We start from the raw sequence: 18,947 nt of genomic DNA on the forward strand, positions 1-18,947 counted from the left end.
CCCGCCAGCATCCAGAAAACACTGATATCCACTATCATTGCCTTCCTCTAGACCTTGGTTTTCCTGTCTTTACAATGGGGCTGCTAATCCCCATCCTGCTGGGAGAAGGCTGGGGGCAGAGATGCCAAGGGAAGGTGCATGAGGGGCAATGGAGGAAGCGTGTTCATCAGGCCCGTCCCTTTCTGCAAGTCTCCCCCTGCGGAGGCCTGGGGCCTTCCTCGCTCCAGGCCCCACTACTACCCATGCTGGTCTCGTTCCTGGGGCCTCATGCTTTCTACTCCCCCTCTCCCACAGCACTTACAGAACCCAGCCAACTTCCACAATGCCGCCACAGAGCTGCTGGACTGGTGTGGAGACCCGAGAGCCTTCCAGCGGCCCTTCGAGCAGAGCCTGATGGGCTGTTTGACGGTGAGTCCACACACTCGTCCACCTGCATGCATCCAGAGAGGATGGCTGGAGACCAGCATACCTGGCCAGTAGCGGCGGCTGCAGATGATGGGGGATAAGAGCTAGGATGGCATCAGTGCTGGAGGGGATGGTGCACACCCTGGACACATCACCCTAGGAAACTGGTCTGCTGGGGAGACAGTGGATTACATGGATTACATGGGTTCCCACACTTGGTGAGAAAGACAGGGCCAACTTTGGGGAGTTCCAGGTCTGATGGGGGCAAATGTTCCATCATAAGCACCTCTTTTTATGGTCACCCATCGACTTACCCATTCACATAAGCATTTATTGAGCTCCTATTACATCCATCCATCTATCCAAATAAACACTGATTGATCCCTCATTTATCATGTACAATCCTCTCTGCTAAGTTTTGCAAAACCAATGATGAATAAGACTTTGCCAAGCCCGATTTCCTCTTTAGTAGGAGAAACAAATGTGGAGATAGCTGAGAAAATTGTGGACAAGGTGGAGATGGCACAGAGAAAGGAAGCATTAACTGCCGGGAAGGTGAGGCCAGTCATGGAAACTGAGAAAAGGAGCCACTTATCCATTTTTAGGCATTTGATCCATCCACACAAATAGCTAAGGATAGCGAGAACATTCTAGGCATGTGGAACAGCACATGCAAAGCCCCTGGTATACACTGGAACCCAGAGAACTGAAACTAACTCATTTTGGTAAGGGTCTAGGATACACGCTTGACAGAGGCCAGGGCCAGAGCTGGTGGCATGGTTTGCCAGGCTTAGGAGCTTGCTAGCTGACAGCCACATAGAAGGAGCATGAAGTTTGTGAATGTCCCCAGCCACGTGATCTGTATTCAAAAGTGTGTGGACACCTCGGCATCCAGTGAGGGCAGCTGCTCAGAGTGCCCTGAGTCAGTTTTGAAGGGACTATGGGTAAACAGATTGCTAGGGATCCTGGCTACCCCAAGGCTTGGCTAGAAGGGGCCAAGATGGATGCCTGGCCAGGCGGGAACAACAGGTGAAGTCCAAGGGCACCATGTTTCCTGTAAAGCTGCAGACAGGATGGAGGTGAAGGGCCCAGAATGGTCCTGGCCTGGAGTGAAAGGAATAGCAACAATACTGTGGGCCGTCTTTACCAAGCAGCTCTTCTGTGCCTGACACTGAGCTTGGGCCATGGCACATGCCTTCTCACTGAGTCCTCACACCCACTCTGCGCAGCTGGTCCTGCCATCTTCCCCATTTCCTAGAGGAGGAAACTGAGACTTGTGACTGACTTCCCAAGGTTACACAGCCTGTGAGAAGTAGACCTGGGGTTCATGCCGGGACCCATCTGCCTCTAGAACGGATGCTCCCAGCCGTTAGGGATGCCGGGCAGGGACGGAGCCAAGACCCTCCCAGGTTTCTCGACTTGTCCAAAGCTGACACCGTCTGGCCCATGGGGGCCACTGGGCTCCATCAGGCAGCCCCCGCATTGCCCAGCCCTCCTCATCCGTCAGCCCACGGGGCCCTCCCCACTCCCAGCTCCCTTAATCCTCTTTGTGGGGATCCTGGTTCAGGCTGAGCCCTGTGGCCGGGACAGACGTTCCCACCCCAGCTGCAGGCAGCCGGAAGTGAAGGAGGCGGTTGGGGTCACGGACAACGCATGGCTGAGTCCAACAATGGCCCTGGCCAGGCTGGATACCAGGCAGATGGGCATAAGGTGATGACCCGTAACTGGCTCCGCCCTGGCCTTCGTCACTCATTTGTTCATTCAACAAACATTAGGTCTTTGCCGTGGGCCAGGCCCTGTGCTGGGCGAAACGGAATACACTGAGCACGTGGATCTGTCTCAAGCAGCTTACTTGCCAGTGGGGGAGGCTGACGGCAAACACAGAAAGTAAGGACATACATCCCTTGCGAGGGGGCATGGTGGTGGTCAAGCGAAGTCTCCCGAGGAGGTAACCTCCAGCTGAGACCTGAATGGTAGAGTCAGGTGAGGAGGAGAGGAAAGGATCTTCTAAGCAGCAAAGGCCCCGAGGCTCAAGGAACAGGGCAGAGGAATGGGAGAGGGATACGAGATAAGGTTGAAGAGGGAAGCGGAAACCAGCTAAGACAGGGCCTGCAGACCAAGCAAGAAGAGTTTGGATATTTGCGGGCAAAGGGGAGCCCTTAAAGGGTCTGATGCAGGTGAGTGATGTGACATGATTTGTGTGAGAATAGGAGCTCCATCCTTGGAGGGCAGGATGGAGAGATCGTGGAGTGCTCCCTGGAGGAGGAAGTCCAGGGAGGACCCTGTAGGGTCTGACAGGACAGGGAGTAGGCTGTGGTTTCCCAAGCATGGGAAACTGTGGGCAGAGCCACACTGCCAGCTCTCCTGGACCTCTTCTCATTGCACGCCAGGTTAAGGCATACCCTTGGTTAAACGGCCAGCTTTGCCCCGCAGTCCTCCAGCCTGCTGCTTAGCCAGAAAGAGGCCCTTGGCCCACTGGCCACAGCTGGAGAGACCTGAGTCTGACTGTCCCTTGGAGCTCAGTAGAACCAGTGGCAGGAAAAGATGGAGTCGTAGAAGACACCCTCAGTGCCCAAGGCACTTGCCTGGGTGCTGTCGCCTTGCATCCTTATGAAGACCCTGCAAGGTGGGCAGGGAAGGGATCCTTACCCCTCTTTTACAAACAAGGCAACTAAGAGGGGGAGCAGCTTACTACAGTCCCAGGCTGGCACCGCTGACTGCAGCCCCACCCCCCAAGCCCCTGGCCCTGCTGCCAGTCCTCCCCTCGCATCCTTAGTCCCCACCCTGCCCCATGGGGATGGAGGTCAGAGATCCCAAGGGGCCTAGCAGGCCGAGCCCTCATCCAGCATACCCCTCCCCATCCAGGTGGCAGCCTGAGCACTCTAGGTTGCTGCAATCCCTGGGTGATCTCTGGGAGCAAATTCCTCTGGATCCGGCTTACTTGGAGGATATAAATTAAAAACCACTTAGCCTTGGGCAGAAAATGGACACATGTGTGCCATACCAGCTTCTGAGCAGCTCAGGCACAATTCAAGTAAGAGGCTCTGGACCCCCCCCCCCGGCTGGGCCCTGGGGTGAAAAGCCCTTTGGGCCACTGCCAGACCCCTGCCCCACCCTCCCCTTCATGTCCTCTGCCACCAGGATGAAGAAGTGTAGGAGCCCAGGGTTCCACTTTCTCCTCAGGACCAGGCTTTTCCTGATGATGCTGGCGGCTCACTCCCCCAGCCCCCTCTTTTAGCAGCAGAGCTGAGATCCCTCCCTGGGTGTCTTTTCACAGTCAGGCCTTTTTGGACGTGTTCCCTCTTCTTTCTATAAGAAGGCTCAGGTGGCCAGAACTCAGGAGAGGGGACACAGGTAGGAGGTGGAAGAGGAGAACAGAGACCAGTTAGCACATCACCAGGGTCTTCATCTCTCCAGCGAGGAATTCCCCACAGCCTCAAAGACTTCACTGTTGATCCCTGGGCATACATTCACATATAGCACTCACTGAGCTGTGTGCCCAGCCCTGGCCGTCACCCTTGCAAGAAGGGCATTTTGTACCCATTTTACTTATGAGTATACTGAGGCCCAGAAAAGTTAAGTCACTTGAGTAAGGTAGAACAGCTAGTAAGTGGCAGAACCAGAGCCAAGTCTCATGCCTGACTCCAAAACAGCAGTAGCAGCAACAGTGCACATAGCAGGCTACCCCTGCACTGAGAATGGGAGCAAAGTGGGAAATGAACGTTCTGCCCTGAGGGGTTAGGGTATAACCACAAGACAGAACTGGGACACATGCAACAGCCAGAGTCATTACACACAACCCTGGAAATATAGGACATCCTCGAACCTTTACAGGAGAAGAACCTGAAGTTCAGGGAGGTTAAGTAACTTGGCCTTAGGTTGCACAGTGTGTGGAACAGGAGTAGAGCACAGGCCCATCATGCCTCCAGTTACCCTGACTGTCAATCAGAAACAGCTGCGGGTCCAGCCCCCTGCTGGGAACAAAAACCCCTTCTCCAGCCTCTCCCAGACAGCCTGTCCTGCTTTCTGGCCAGTAGGCTCACGACTTTTCATGACAACATACTCCTTTATGGGACTGATGAACTTGCTACGTGACCTTGAGCACGCCCCCTCTCTCGCGTGTGGCTTTCTGTGGCATGAGTGGCTGGACTCCTGACCTGTAGACCCGCCCTGGGCCCCAGACCCTGCAGGACAGCCTGAGGAGCACAGTGTGGGCTTAACTGAGCTGGCTGGGCCTGGGTAGCCAGCAGAGGGCACCAGCGCTGCAGCTGCTCACCCCCAGCCTTTATGAAAGAGGGTCTTCCTACCCCACAGGGCCTCCCTTGAGTGTACCATGCCCACTGCAGTGGGCATGTTACCTGGGCTGTTACTCTCCAAAACACAACAGGCTGCTCAGCTGAGCTCACCCTCCCCACCACAGTCAGTCAGACCCCACCCCAGGCTGGCCCGAGGAAGCCAAAGGTATACATGAGGCACTGTAGGGCCACAGGGCCCAGCTTAGCCCACTCGGCCACACCTGTGCTGTGTGACCTTCTGCAAGGTCGCCGTCTCGGGGCTTCAGCTTCCTTGTCAGTGAAAGGAGGCCGTGGGAGCCAATGACTCTCCTAAACGCTGGTGCTCAGAGGACTTGTGATAAACAGACACTCCCTGCTCCTCTGAAGGGCCAGGCCCAGGCCTATAGGACAGCCCATGTACCAGCACCTGTCACCTCTTGCTCAATTTAACTAGTCATTGTTTTTTAAACCAGAGCAACAGGATTAGCCAGTATTGGCCAAACAGAGGGACCTTTGCCTTCCTGTCTCGACCTAGGGCCTGAGAGTTCTCTGGGCCAGTTGCACTTATGACCTTAACCCTTTGTGGGCTGAAAAAGAGGTCCTCTCATGGAAAGAGCCCAGACCTTGTGGCCTGGCTGCCTGAGATCATCATATCCTGGCCCTCTCACGGACAAACTTTGTAACCTTGGGCTGTTATTCATCCTTGGTTTCCTCATCTATAAAACAGAGATAATCACACCCCCTCATGGATCTGTTGTAAGAATTTGGTGCTTCACTGCTTACAAAACATTTACTTAGCCCTTAGTACCTGGGAGCCAGCTTCCTCACTACACCACTCACCCGTGTGAATGTTTCCCACGAACAGCAGCCTCACTGATGCACCAGTCCAAACGCACTGTCTGTGCTCGCTTAAATCCACCCCAAGGCTCTCCTCCCAAAGAGGAAAGGCACCATAGTCAACATCTGAGCTGAAAGGACCCTTCTGGAACCCTTCTCCCCTCTCTGTAGAGTGTCTGTTTGCAGACTTGTCTGTCTGCCATAAAGAATTAGGGGCCTTGGTTTTTCTGCTTGGACTGTGAGACTAACAGTGAGGACACCCCCACCCTGGGCTGGCCCAGAGACTCTGGAACATGGTGTTTGTATGGGGTGGGGGTGCATAAGAACCACAGTGCAGGGGCAAATAGAGCCCGTGGGAAAGAGACCTGAGGGGACCAGGAGACGTCTGGGTCAGGGGCTTCTGTTCAGTGGAGAAGCTCAGCAAACATCCTTACCTGAGGAAGCCCCCTTTTCCTCCCTGCACAGGGCGTTCCCAGTTCTAAGAGTCTCTGTGGTCCTGGGAGGTAGCCACTGGCTCCTCCCTGGTTCACCATGGACACTCTGGGCCTCAAGTGTCCGTATTATTTAAATGAGAAGGTTGGCCTAGATGAGCGGTTTTCCTACCCTTTTTAGGCCTAGAGCCCTTATAATGAACCCCTAAATATAAAGCCGACGATGGGGAACTATTCTAATGGCTACAGAGGCCAGGCCCCACCCCGTGGCACCGAGAGGCTCTCTGAGGACCTCCAGCACCTCTGCATCAGGTGGTCTCTAGGGGCTTGACGGCGCGGAGTCTTCCCTTTCTCAAAAGACAAGCCCACATCTGGGAGCACTCCTTTCCCAGTCAGCCATAGCTGCCCCAGCTGCTTCCTGAAACGACTCCATTTTCCAAGGTCCTTCCTTCTTAATAAGGAAACCTAATTTGCCTGCTGTTAATGAGGAAGGCGGGCAGAAGGGAGCAGAGCTAGCAGCCTTGGGACACCTGGGAATGGGCTGGGAGGGCGTGAAGCCTCGTGGGCATGAGCCTGGTTCATTCGAGACCCCAGAAGCACCCATCCCACACTGCACCCTGGGGGGACTGCCAACCCTCCCAGGCTCTCGCCTCTCCTGCTTCTGAGATTCACAAGGAGATGGGTGGGACCTCCAGGGTCCAGATACACAGCTGTTGGCAAACCTCCACCGATGCCCTTATGGAAGTCTCCTAGTGCCGAGCCGGTGTCAGCACAGAAGACAGACCCCAGGCCAAGCGTGAGAGCCCTGCAGTTTTTGGGCTGGGATCTGTGGGACTACACGGGCACTTGGCCCGGAACTAAGCACTGAGGAGCATCAGGCATGTCCATCTGGGGAGGCCTTAGCACCCCTTTGGTTCTAAGCTCCATGGGTGCCGTGCATCCTAAGTCAGTTTCTCCTTACCTACAGATACAGACTCAGGAGGGGTCAAGGCTCTGGGTGGGGACCTTGCTTGGAGTAGTGAGGGAGCGAGTGCCCCACAGTGGTGGGTACAGGAGCTTTGTGAAGGACGGGAGAGAGGTGGTGGGCATAGGAGACTTCCTGGGGGCCGGGGACTTGGAAGGGAGTTTGAAGAGCTACATTGGGGGAGCAGAGACCCTGACCCGGGGCCTCCAAAACATGTGGTATGTCATCCCCAGCCAACTTCTAGAATATGGCCAAATTTGAGCTCTTGAAAGCGGCAGGGCCTCCGCTTTGGGGTCAGGCCCACCGCCAGACTGGAAACCCCTGAGGGCAGAGGCCAGGATCCCAGAGCCTCGCGTGGAAGAGCGCCTTGTCAATTTTGCTGAGTGACTGAGCAAGGCACAGCTTGAGTCCCCGCTCTGCCTAATCTTGGGGACCTGCCTTAGCCTGCCCACATTGCCTGGAAAACGGATACATCCACCACCCTGGGCTCAGGGGCCTGGTGGGCAGTGACTTAACCCCTGCCCTTCCTCCCCCTCTTGCTGGCAGGTGGTCAGTCGGGTGGCAGCGCAGCAAGGATTCGACCTGGACCTCGGCTACAGACTGTTGGCCGTGTGTGCCGCGAACCGAGACAAGTTCACTCCGAAGTCTGCCGGTAGGTGACCACCGTGGGCTCCGCAGAGGTCACAGGGAGGTGGGAGGGGTGCCGGACCCTAACCCAGGGCTTTCGGCCACCTCTGGTGGCTGGTACCTCAGGGTTGAGGTGTGGTGTGAGCCTGCAGGAACAATAGTTCATTCACCAGGCTCCAGAGCCCACAGGTGAGGTTTATCCCTCGTCTCAGAAGTATTCTTACCTGTGGGGCCACTTCAGGGCCAGCGAAGGGCCCAAGGCACACCACACCTGGCTCAAGGAAGCCATGCGTCTGTCTCATGTTATCACCACGGTGATCCCTGCACATGAGCACTATGGCCACTCCCACTTTATAGGGGAGGAAACTGAGGCTCAGAGACGCTGAAGAGACTTCCCCAGGTCACACAGCCGGAAACAGGCAGAGCTGGGATTTAAGCCCAGGCCTGTACTCCTGAGTCAGCATTCTTAACCCTGACACTCACTGTTATTCACTGAAAAACATTTTATTTAAAATAAAGCACAAATTAAAATAAAAACGAATCCATACACAGGGTTCTAACAGCCTGCTCTGCATGGTATTCTCCATTGCACCTTTGTCACTGAATGAGACCTCATGACCTCGTATTAAACAGAGGCCATGGAAGGTGCCAGGCTGCACTCTGTCTGTGAGGGCTTGAAGCCCACTAAAGGTATACTTGTCCGTTCCCCACCACCCTCCCTGCTGAAGCAGAGGGTGCAATGGAAGCTTTAACTCTGACAGACCTGTCGCAAACCAGCCCTGTTACTTGTTGAGCATGTGGTCTCTGAGCCTCAGTTTACCTCCCTGGGAAAGCAGGAGTGACAAGGAAACCCACCTTGCAGGGGTCACTGTAAGTTCTAGAAATACATACAGTGCCTCGTAGCACAGTGTCTAGATGTTGACGTTCTCCATCTGTCAGAACAATTCACTGAAAAAGAAAAAAATCAGTTCTTTCCTCCGTATAATAAAAACAGACGTTTTCTCTGACTTCGTCGATCAGTTCTTTGGAGTATATATATATATAGAAACAGCCTTAATGAAAAGGTTTAACGGACATCTCATAATGTGTTTTGATAAGTCTGCTCCACCCCTAATCTCTTGAATATGGGTGTGGGCTCTCTTCCATGTGTGCTGATGGTCTGAGCACAGAGACTGTGGGGTACTGATAAACAGGGTGTGAGGGTCTTACTGGCCATTAGCTGCTGTGGGGGCCTTGGTACGCCAGCTCTTGTGTTGACCTGCTTGCCAGAACAGGGTCCTGGAATCTCATAAGTGACATCTATTCCTGATGGAATCTGCAGTTTTAATAATAACTTAAGTCAATACAGCTTTGACAAGGTAAAAATTGCTCCTTATCCAAGGAACATATGCATCCGTGTCTCTGTTAAGCACCCGCTCTGTGCAGGCCCCTGGCCAGGGCTGGATTACAAAGCAGAGTAAAACAGACGTAGCCCCACCTCGAGAAACTTACAATCTGGAGCAGGGGTTGGCAAAATTTTTCTGTAAAGGGCCAGATGGTAAATCGTTTAGGTCTTGTAGGTCGGAAGAAAGCAACCATAGACAATATGTAAACAAAGGAGTGTGGCTAGTTTCAGTAAAACCTTCTTGATGAAAGCGGGTGATGAGCTATGGTTTCCTGACTCCCGATGTAGAGGGAAAGAAAAATATTGATCAGATAATCACAGGGGTGTGTGTGTGTGTGTGTGTGTGTGTGTGTGTGTGTGTGTGTGTGTGTGTGTGTGTGTAAGCTGTGATAAGTGCCATGAATGAAGGAAAATCCAGGGATGCCATGAGACCACTTGGGGGTGGGGGAAGGCTTCCCTGAGACCAGAAGTTTGAATAAGAATTGAGTAGGTGACGAAAAGGAAACAACCTGAGCAAAGGCCCTCAGGTAGAAGGAAGCATGGCATTTGGCAGAATTAAAAGAGGGACAGTGGTTCCAGAGCCCAGAGGCAGAAGTCAGCAGTAGTTACACACATGGGGCCTGTTTTGAGGGTAACAACATAGCGAAATTCTCATTTTGCAAAGATCAGTCCAGCTACAAAAGAGCAGATTGTGAGGGTTGGGAGGTGGCAATGTGGATGCAGGGAGCCAGCTGACAGATTGCTGGGAACGTCAGGAGGAGGATGCTGGTGGCTGGACCAGAAAGGCTCCACTTCCTGTGGAATGGAGTGGAGGGAGACAAAGGGATGAAGCTAAGGGATAGGTAAGAAGCCAAACCAAGACAGGAAAGCATGGCCAGGGGGGTAGGCGGAAAACAAGAGACTGGGCTGTCCCAGAGACCCCAGCTGCTCCCCAGGGGGGGAGGAGAGGTGCATAGTCCCCTGCAGCCCCAGCCTCAGGGGTCTCTCATCCCCCTGCTGGTATGTGCTGGGTGCTCTCCTATATCTTTCTGCAGTGCCCAGCTTTGTGAGACACAGGGTAATACATTTATGGGTGAGGAAATAGAAGTTCAGAGAGGTCTTATGACTTGCCTGTTGTCACACAGCTCATAAATGATAGAGCTGGGACTTGAACTCATGGCCTGATTCTGCTCATTCCATCACAGCTGACTCTGGGGCTGGTTGGGGACCTAGATTTAGGAGGCCTCTATTCTCCTGGACCAGGATCTGGGAAGCTGCCCCATTTTGGAGAGCCCTTCATTTTGTGCAAGTCTCTCTAGCGTGGCCCTGCCCTCCTCTAAGTGGTATTTCTAGCATTACTTCTCCTAAAACAAGTGATTTATTCTTTCCTCCATCTTCACCCCCAATTGTACACAGCTCTTTACAGTTTATAAAACCTTTCCCCCTGCATTGTGTCTGTTAGGTCACATGATATGCTCTGGGCCCCTGAGGTGATTTCTCAGCGTACCCATTCTGCAGATGAGAACACCGAGGCCCAGCGATACCTGCGGCTTAGCTATCACTTGAATTTTCCTTATGAGGAGTCAAACCCTCACCAGCACTGACAGCAGTGACTGACTACCTTTCACAGACTGCCTCCAACCCTCGAGAAGATTGGCCTTGCAGCTTTTAAGATACCAGCCATCCCTATACTTGGCCTGTCTTCTGGAAAGGCCTGGTGCCAGTCCACAGGGGGAGGCTACAGCTGCTGGTTTCATCGGTGGGATAAAGGGCCTGCCCAGGGCAGGCTGGACCATGAGAGAGGTGGAGGCCACAGGGAGCAGAACAATGACCCCAAGTTGCAGAGGCAGCTCCAGTACTGGCTCCTGTGTGCCATGTTGCCCATCTCCCGGAGCTGTGGCCTCATCTGTAAAAAGGGATTATATGCCTATTTCACAGGCTGCCTGTGAGGGTTTAATATGATTCCCTAATCAGGCAAGCAAGGGGCTCAGCTAATACCTTATGCACAGTGGGTGCCGAGTACATATTACTTTCCAGCCTTCCTTCTCTGTTTCTGTCTGTCTTTTTCCCAACATGGTTCCCGACTTCTCTAAGGCACTTTCTGCCCCAGCAAGGCTATTCCTGGTCTTTTTCCGGAGTCTCTGTGGACGCATGACCTACCGTAACCCCACTTCTGGCTGCAGCTATAAGGGTCCCTGTGGCCTCAGGTGTGAGTGTGTAGTGGCCACACTGACCACAGCTGGGCCTGCCCGGGCCTCTCCCAGCCAGGCCTCTGCATTCTGAAACATGCTCAGTCCTCTGAGCTCCTACAGCCAGTCTGTGCTTCCCCTCCACCCTCCTGTCTTTCTGTCTCTGTCTGGGCTCCCACTCTGTCTGACTGGCTTCTGCAATTTGTATCCTCCCAGTCTCTCCCTCTCTTTCCTCTCTGAGGGTCTCTGATGTCATCTATCTATCTGTCCTTCCCTTCCCTGCTGCCTGTCAGACTTTCTCTGTGTGTGTGCACGTACGCGCCCGCGTGCACGTGCATGTCTGTGTGTGTGTGGTAGTGGGTGTGTCTGGGGGGGTGCATGGGGGGGCTGTGTTCATGTCTGTGTGTGTGTGTTTCTGTGTGTCTCTCCCCGCCTGCCTCTCCCACCCCTTCTCCTACTTCGTCTCCCTGTCTGTCTCTCTTGTCAGGAGGCCAGGCTGGGGCCAGATGAGGGCTGCTAGGATGAGATCATACAGCAAAGAGCAGTGCTTTGTCAGGAGAGATGGCGGTGAGCTGGGCTGGGCTGTGCGTGCCAGCATTGGTGGGCTCTGGAGCAGGAGCTCAGGCCTGGGGGGCAGTGCTGTTCAGGATGTGTGTGTGTGTGTGTGTGTGTGTGTGTGTGTGTGTGTGAGAGAGAGAGAGAGAGAGAGAGAGAGAGAGAGAGAGAGCAGACACTGCAGCAAACCGCCAAGTCAGGCGTCTCCACGTGGGCCCCTCGGATACCCAGCCCCCAGCTCTTTGTTCTGGTGCAGCCTTTAGCCTGATGCTCGCACACGGGAGCACGAGCACACGCGCTCACGTGGGCAGGCGCCTCCTCATCGGGAAGGTCCTTGGGGGCCAAGCTGCTCCCTCCTCTGCCTCGGTACAGAAGGTCACCTGCCTCATCCCCCAAGATCATGGCATGCCACCCACCCCCACTGCCACCGCGTGCCAGCCCGCAGCAACTTGGCAGGCAGTGCTGAAATGTCAGCCTCCTCGGCACTGAGTGGGCCCATGCCTGCTGGCTATGTGGGCGCCAAGCACCAGGCAGTCGCCATGTCCAAGGTCCCCAAGAGCCCTCTACATGTGTCTGCTACTGTCTACGCTTGAATGCCTCTGTGTTCCCTCAGCTGACCTCCATAAGCAGCCTGGTGGTGTGCTAAAATAATAGAATAGGGAATGCGAGAACCCAGGGGATGGGGAGAGCTCAGGACCTGCCCCAGGTTACAAGGCAGGGCAGAGCCCACATGGGAGCTTGGGGTACCTGGTGCCTGTCCTTGCACCCCTCCTGTCTCCCTGAGGTTAGGTCAGTGATGGCTCTGGGCTCTCGTCTGGTAGATGAGAGGCATGGGGCTGTTGGCAGAGTGGAACATGTCGAGAGAGCGGCAGGTACAGGCTGTGCCAGGGTGCCCCAGGGGCATCTTGGGAGAGGTGACCAGTAGGCATCTGGAGAAGGGACCAGAGAACTTAGGAGGTCAGGGCTGGAAGAGGTAGTCCCTGAAACCTCCGAGGAAGAGGAGACTAGCCTTCTTTAGTGACTAGAGGAGGGTGGTTGTCAATCACCCACCCATGAGCTAGATGTGGCCTAGAGGCCTCTGAGGTCCTACTGGTTGCTGGTTTTTTAAAATGCAGATTAGTTGCCAACACTTGCTCTTTGGGAGATTACACTGTTCAGTCACATGCCTGGCTTCCTTTCATTGGGAACCTTTGATGCGCGACTGACTGGGGGTGGCTGACTCCCCGACCTCCATTATCTCACACTGAAGCATTTCTCATAGTTGGAAAGCCTCCCCACTGGGTCCTGTGGACATGTGCATTTCTGACCTCTGTTCTAAGCACACCCTCACATCCCAACACAGCAGCCTCAGCCCCAGGACCAGGAGGAGAGAAGCCCAAGCAAAGTGGATCGCTTATTTTGTGCCACCCAACATCTGCTTGGTCTGGTTTCTCTGATGTGCTAGCAGCCCCCGGAGGAGCTGACTGTAGACCCTGAGAAGGGACTGAGACAGCCAGGGACATGAAGAATCAGGAATGTGATGGGACCCCTGCCTTGCCCCTGCTCATCTGGGGTCCATGCAGGAGGGTCTCGGGAAGGGCTCAGCCCTTCTTTGGAGCTTTCAGTCCCAGAGGGCTTCTACAGCAACATGTGCAGCAGTCCCAGTGCTCAGAGACAGACCCCACCCCTGGGAGGCCCTGTGGTGAGTGTCCCACCTCCATCAGAAGGCATCAGAGGCCAGCCAGGTCATTTTACGACCTCTAATTTAAGCAGAAGGCAGGTCATAAGCCATTTCCTTCTCTCTTTGAAAACAATCCTTCCTGCTCCCACCTGGCTGAATGGGGTCTCTCAGACCATCACGGTGGTGGTGGTGGTGGTGGGGACATTTCTGGCCTCGCTTGGAGGCCCGGCCCCTATCTCCACCTTCACACCTCCCCCATGGCCTCGCTTTGCCCCTCTCTGTCTTTGCCCACCCCAGAGCATGCAGGCGCCTTCCTGTCACCAACACCAGGGAGGACAAATAGCCTCATTCAGGGACACTCTGCCAGATCTGTCTCTCTAAGACAAAGCTGTGAGCAGCTCTGCGTGAAAAACGGCTTGCGGCTGCCCAGCAAGCAGGCGGGATTGGTGGGTGCAAATTGCAGGGGATTTGTTAACGCCTGCCGGCTCCTCCAGAGACATTGAGCAGGCAGGCCCTCGCCCTTGAAATGCCAGGCTGCCTGGCTGGACGCCTTGTCAAGGCCAGGACAGACTTCCTCCTGCATACCAGCCCCCACCCCCTCATCTGAGCTCAGCAGAGCTGAGAAGTGGGGGAGGGACTTGCTTTCCTTCCTCCTGCTCGGTGCCTCTGCACTCCAGGTCAGGTCCTACTCAGGAAAGGGTTCTGGGTTTCATCACCAGGCCCCTGGGGACCGACTTACAGTCAGCCCTGTTTACTGGACGAAACCTGTTCACACACTCACCTCCCACATATTCACCACTGGGGCTCTTAACAGCATGCCTATTTTATAGAGGAGGAAACTGAGGCACCAAAGCAGAAGAGACAGAACCAGGTCGCATGGCTTCCAGGGCTAGAAGCAAGACTTGAACCTCTAGATGGTAATATCTGGACGCAGGGAGCCACCCCCCTTCTGAGTGACCCTGAATGAGTAGGTGGGTTAGGTGATCCTGGGCCGGTGGCCCCTGCTCCTCCCTTCCCCCAGCTCCCCGAGGGCTGTGGCCTGGGATCCAGTGGCCTCACTTTGCTCTTAGAGAAAAAGAACAGAGGAGAGGAGCCCACGTGATGGAGGGTTTGTGGACACAGCGTTCCCAGGCTAAGGAATTGGGGGGAGGGGTGGCTGTGATGGTCCCTGGGGTGTCCAGAGTGAACAGTGAGGAGGGCGCAGTGCCATGGAAGAATGAGAGAGGGCAGATTTAGAAACAGCTGAGAGGCTCAGGAAACAAGAGCTGAGTATTTCAGGAGCCACTCTACAGCTATTGAAAACAAACTCCCCCAAGAATTATTGCTGTATGGAAATGCCTATGACATAATATTTTTTAGAAGGGTAACAAAATGGTATGTTCAGTATGACCTCAACCAGGTACAAAACCAAAACATACATTTATTTAGGCACAGGAAACAGAAAACAGGGAATATACCAAAATGTCAACTTAAAAGTAATGAGTCTATCTGGGTGCGGCCGGGGTGGGGGCGGGGAATTACTGTTTCCCACATTTTCTTCAGGGAGCATGGATTCTGTTTTTAAGAGAAGCAGCGAAGGTCGTTGTGGGTTCTTTTGGAGTTTGGCTGGAATTGGCAGGGGTTGGGTGAGACAAGATCGCCCTTGTCTCCAGCCTGGCTCAGCAGTTTTCCCAGCGTAGCCCTCTCTGGTTCCCTGAGAGCCCCCGGGGGGCAGGCCTCTGCTTGTGGGGAGGCTCTTCTTCCTGCCTCCCTGTCTTCTGCGAGATTAGCTCATCACTGGCTCCCCCACAGAGCCGGGCTGTGCAAGGACATTGCTGCCTAAGTCCCAGCTGGTAGAGCTCTGCTCTCCAGGCCTGTCCAAAATGATGAGACGGGGTGCGAGGATGAGAGTATCAGCCCATAGCAGCAGGACATGGGGTCCAGGACCCTGACAGGCGGTGCAGAGCCCTCCCAAGATAAGGCTGCTTGTCTTACCTGGAGATTGGGACTCCTCACCCAGGCCCCATGATTGGGACAGGGGTCTGCGAGGTGCGGGGAGGGATCAATGAGACGTGAAAGGCAAGGCAGCTGAAAGAGCCTCTGTGGAATGATGTGTCTGCATTTGGGTTCTCCCAGATGCAGACCCTGCAACAAAGATTCCAGTGCAAGTGATGTTTTTAGAAGGATGCCAGAAAACACTGGTAGAGAAGCAGGGAAATGAGACAGGGAAGGGAAGGAGGTTGATGAAAAGTGTGTTGTTAAACAAGTTACCTGAGAGAGAGAGAGAGAGAGAGAGAGAGAGAGAGAGAGAGAGTAGAACGTGTCCTCAGCCTGAGAGGTAAGGACAAGGAGGTATTTATTCAGCATCTGGCATTCAGTGTTGGTTGAGGGCTTCTTGGGGTATACCCCATAGCACTTTCCTTAGTGAAAGACTCCAGCAAAGTCACAGTACACTCAGCAAGCAGAGGCCAGGGTGTGTCATGAGGCACCCACAGCGCCTGCAACAGGTGCCCCACCGGTGTCAGTCAGTCGGTCACATCCCACCCTCATCACCCCTGCCATTTTCTGGTCCCACTCATCATCGCATTCTTCATATTGTTACGCGTTCATTATAACGTCAAGGTAGGGATTTTAAAAGGAAACTTTATATCTTATATCGCTACCATAACTTGCAGACCAGTCTCCCTTGCCACATTTAGAAACTGTCAATAGAGGCAACCAAGTGTCTAGGTTTAGCTACAGGTGCCTGTTCCGTGAGTTCTCCACCAGTGAAAAAGGGCGACGGGGCTTGAGGAAACTGGGACTCGCCTTCTTGAAATAGCAACATCCCAAACATGGGAAGAGAGCTGACACGACATTGGTTTTCTCGTGGGTTCCCACGCCAGCTCAGGGGCCACATCCCCTAGCCCACACTTGAAGGTGCCTCAGTCAAAGAGGACAAACTGATGAGACCACAGGGGCCTGGGTGCCACCCTCCACCTCCATCTCCCCTGGGCAGGCCCAGCATCCATTTCTTCCACAGTCCAATGCATCTGCACTATTTCCTTACCTTCATGGCTACAGAAAGAATGATAAGATTTTGGGCGTGAGAACGCCTCTCAAAAAATGCTAGAAAGGAATTTTCAGGACCAGGAATGATTAGCATGTCGTGCCCACTCTGCGCTCAGCATGGGGCACAGGTGCATATAAATGCACCACGCACTGTCCCTGCTCTTAGGATTTGAAATAAGTGAATGTCCCCCTTCTGTAGGGGAGAAATGACAGTAATCCTACACACAAATACAGCCCTTTATGGCCATTCTTGTCCAGGTGCATGAGATCCCCAGGCAGGCGGATTCCCATTTAAAGAAAAGGAGACTGCAGTGCTAAGGGATGGGGAGGTGGCCCCAGTAGGGACAGAGGTGGGACCAGAGCTCTAGCTCCCCCTGCTTCTCTGCAGGTGTCCCCCAGGAGCTGACAACCTCTGGAGAGATGCAGAGCCACAGGGTTAGCGCACTATAGCCACCCAGGTTGTCATCCTGCAGCCACAGTGCTGCCAGCCCAAGACAGAGGTCCTGCCAAAACAGTCCCCACCAGCCCAGGGTGCCCTGAAGATGCCATGGCTGCCCCTGAGAAGTTAATAAAGCCATTGGCAGCAATTAATTCTGCAGAGCAAAAAGCCAGGTAAGAGGATTAAGAAAACCAGAGCTTTGGTTTTAAGATGGAGCTTAGCATTCTCACCCCCAGAGGAGGGATTTCGGGGGATTCGAAGGTGTAAGAGTGAAATGGAGCAGGAACTTGGCAGAAAGTGGCTCTGGAACTTTAAAAGCAAGCAGTGCAACCCACAGCCTTGTAAATACCTTCTGGGTTAGACAGACAGACAGGAATTAACGGTGGTGCAGGTTACCAGCAGTCTTGCCTAGTTAGACTTACAGGGCGGAGCAGGGCACCGGGATTAGGAAAAAATTCTGCTGATGAAAGCAAATACTTGGTCAGCATTTTCTCAGTCCCGGGCTCCGTGTTGAGCATCCCTGCACTCACTTATCCCACATGATGATTTCAGACCCATATCTCCCCTTTCCACAGATGAGGAAACTGGTGTTTAGGAAGATTGAGTAATTTGATCAAGGCCACTTGGCTATGAAGAGCCAGAATTATGGTTCAAACAAGACTATCTGACCCTGAAGCCGTAAGCTGCCCCTTGTTCTCTATGAGCAGGTTGAAGTGAAGTCCTGGGAAAGGCATGTTGATGGCTCAAGAGCTTGTCAAAATCACCTGAATTGCTTGTAGGTGGAGACATGAAGTACAGTATTTGACAGTGATTTGTCCTTGGTAGGTTAAACAGCCACCCATCTTCGAGCTCATTCAAAACTCAGAGTCCCATAGATGATGAGCACACAGTAAGCGTTCAGTACAGGTTCGCTGTGATTGCCAAAATTTCGCAGTCGGCCCCAATTTCAAATATATGTTCTAGAAACCGTTCAGCTCTTTCATAGAAGTAGTAGTTAAAAGCATGGACTCTGCAGCAGCTTGCCTGAGAGTGAATCCTACCCAGCCTTCCACTCACCAGCTGTTCGACCTTGGAAAAGTCACTTAACCTCTCTGTGCCACAGCCGCCTCCTTTGATAAAAGGAGACGATAATAAGAATGCCTACATCATAGGCATAAGTGAGTTAACATATATACAGGCTTAGAACAAGGCCTGGTGTAGTATAGTAAGTGCTGTAGACATGTTAGCAATCTTATTCCCACATATTGGCATTCACACTTCCTCTCGTTCCTAGAGGGAGCTAAAAACCCTGGGCCTGACCCTGTGTGGTGGTTTGGGGTCTGAAAAATGTGGGACCCCTCTGTCTAGGTAGAGCCAAGGTCAATGCCTACAACATTCACCTCCCCATGAGTAGGAGATGAGTGGGATCCTGTTAACTCAGGCTGGGGAATGGCCCCTTCCTGTGGCTCCAGGGCCAGAAGCCCACAGCTGTCTCCACAGCAGAGACTTACATAGGGTTAGGAGTGCACCTCCTTTCCCCCAAGCAAAGTAGGCTGCGCTTCGGTGGGGGAATGGAGAGCAGAGAGCCGAGGAAGGCTGGACAGGGCCAGCAGCACCCTGTCTGTGCCCCAGGCTGGGGGAGTTTGAGGGCCTCAGTCTCACCGTCTCCCAGCAACCCATCCCAGAATTCTTTCAAGACAGAAAGTGCTGTCTCTTGAGCTCCTGCTGTATGCCAGGCACTATGCTGGCTATGTTATGAACATCAGCACTGATCCTCGCAATGGTCCAACCCATTTTATAGATGGGAAAACTGACAACAAAAGAGATTTATTAACTTGCCAACAGTAACTCAAATCCTTTGTGCAACGAGGCAAAGGATGAGTGGATAGATGGCTCTGAATGGATGGCTATTTGCACAGCTGAGACTGAAGAGGAGAGGGAAAGAAGAAAGAATGAGGGAGGTAGGGTGTGAACCAAGATGCAAGGGCCTTCCCCAACTCCAAGTACTTGCTCCTTCTTCTGAAAACTGTGGGTCTCAGTGTGCAGGCCCCAACCCTCCTGGGCTCCACACTTTCAGTAGCCCTTGAGTCAGATCCAGCTAGCTGCTGATATAGGGTTGGCCTCAGGACATGCACAACTGAGACCGGGACACCAGAATGGGGACAACAGAGGACAGGGGCCCAAGCTCAAGCTT

The 18,947-nt window shown here is 53.6% G+C and overlaps 1 protein-coding gene across 6 annotated transcripts in view; it reads left to right on the forward strand.

The window, feature by feature from the left end:
• The window catches only part of ZMIZ1 (zinc finger MIZ-type containing 1), a 233,806-nt gene that overhangs the window by 131,832 nt on the left and 83,027 nt on the right, over nucleotides 1–18,947 (forward strand). For all 6 annotated transcript variants that reach the window (XM_019626021.1, XM_019626027.1, XM_019626025.1 and 3 more), the window contains 2 exons: nucleotides 295–408; nucleotides 7,458–7,563. In XM_019626021.1, coding sequence (XP_019481566.1) covers nucleotides 295–408; nucleotides 7,458–7,563 — 220 coding nt within the window. The remainder of the gene's footprint in view (nucleotides 1–294; nucleotides 409–7,457; nucleotides 7,564–18,947) is intronic.

The sequence above is a fragment of the Hipposideros armiger genome, unplaced genomic scaffold (genome assembly GCF_001890085.2).
Source record: "Hipposideros armiger isolate ML-2016 unplaced genomic scaffold, ASM189008v1 scaffold_652, whole genome shotgun sequence".
Taxonomy (NCBI): domain Eukaryota; kingdom Metazoa; phylum Chordata; class Mammalia; order Chiroptera; family Hipposideridae; genus Hipposideros; species Hipposideros armiger.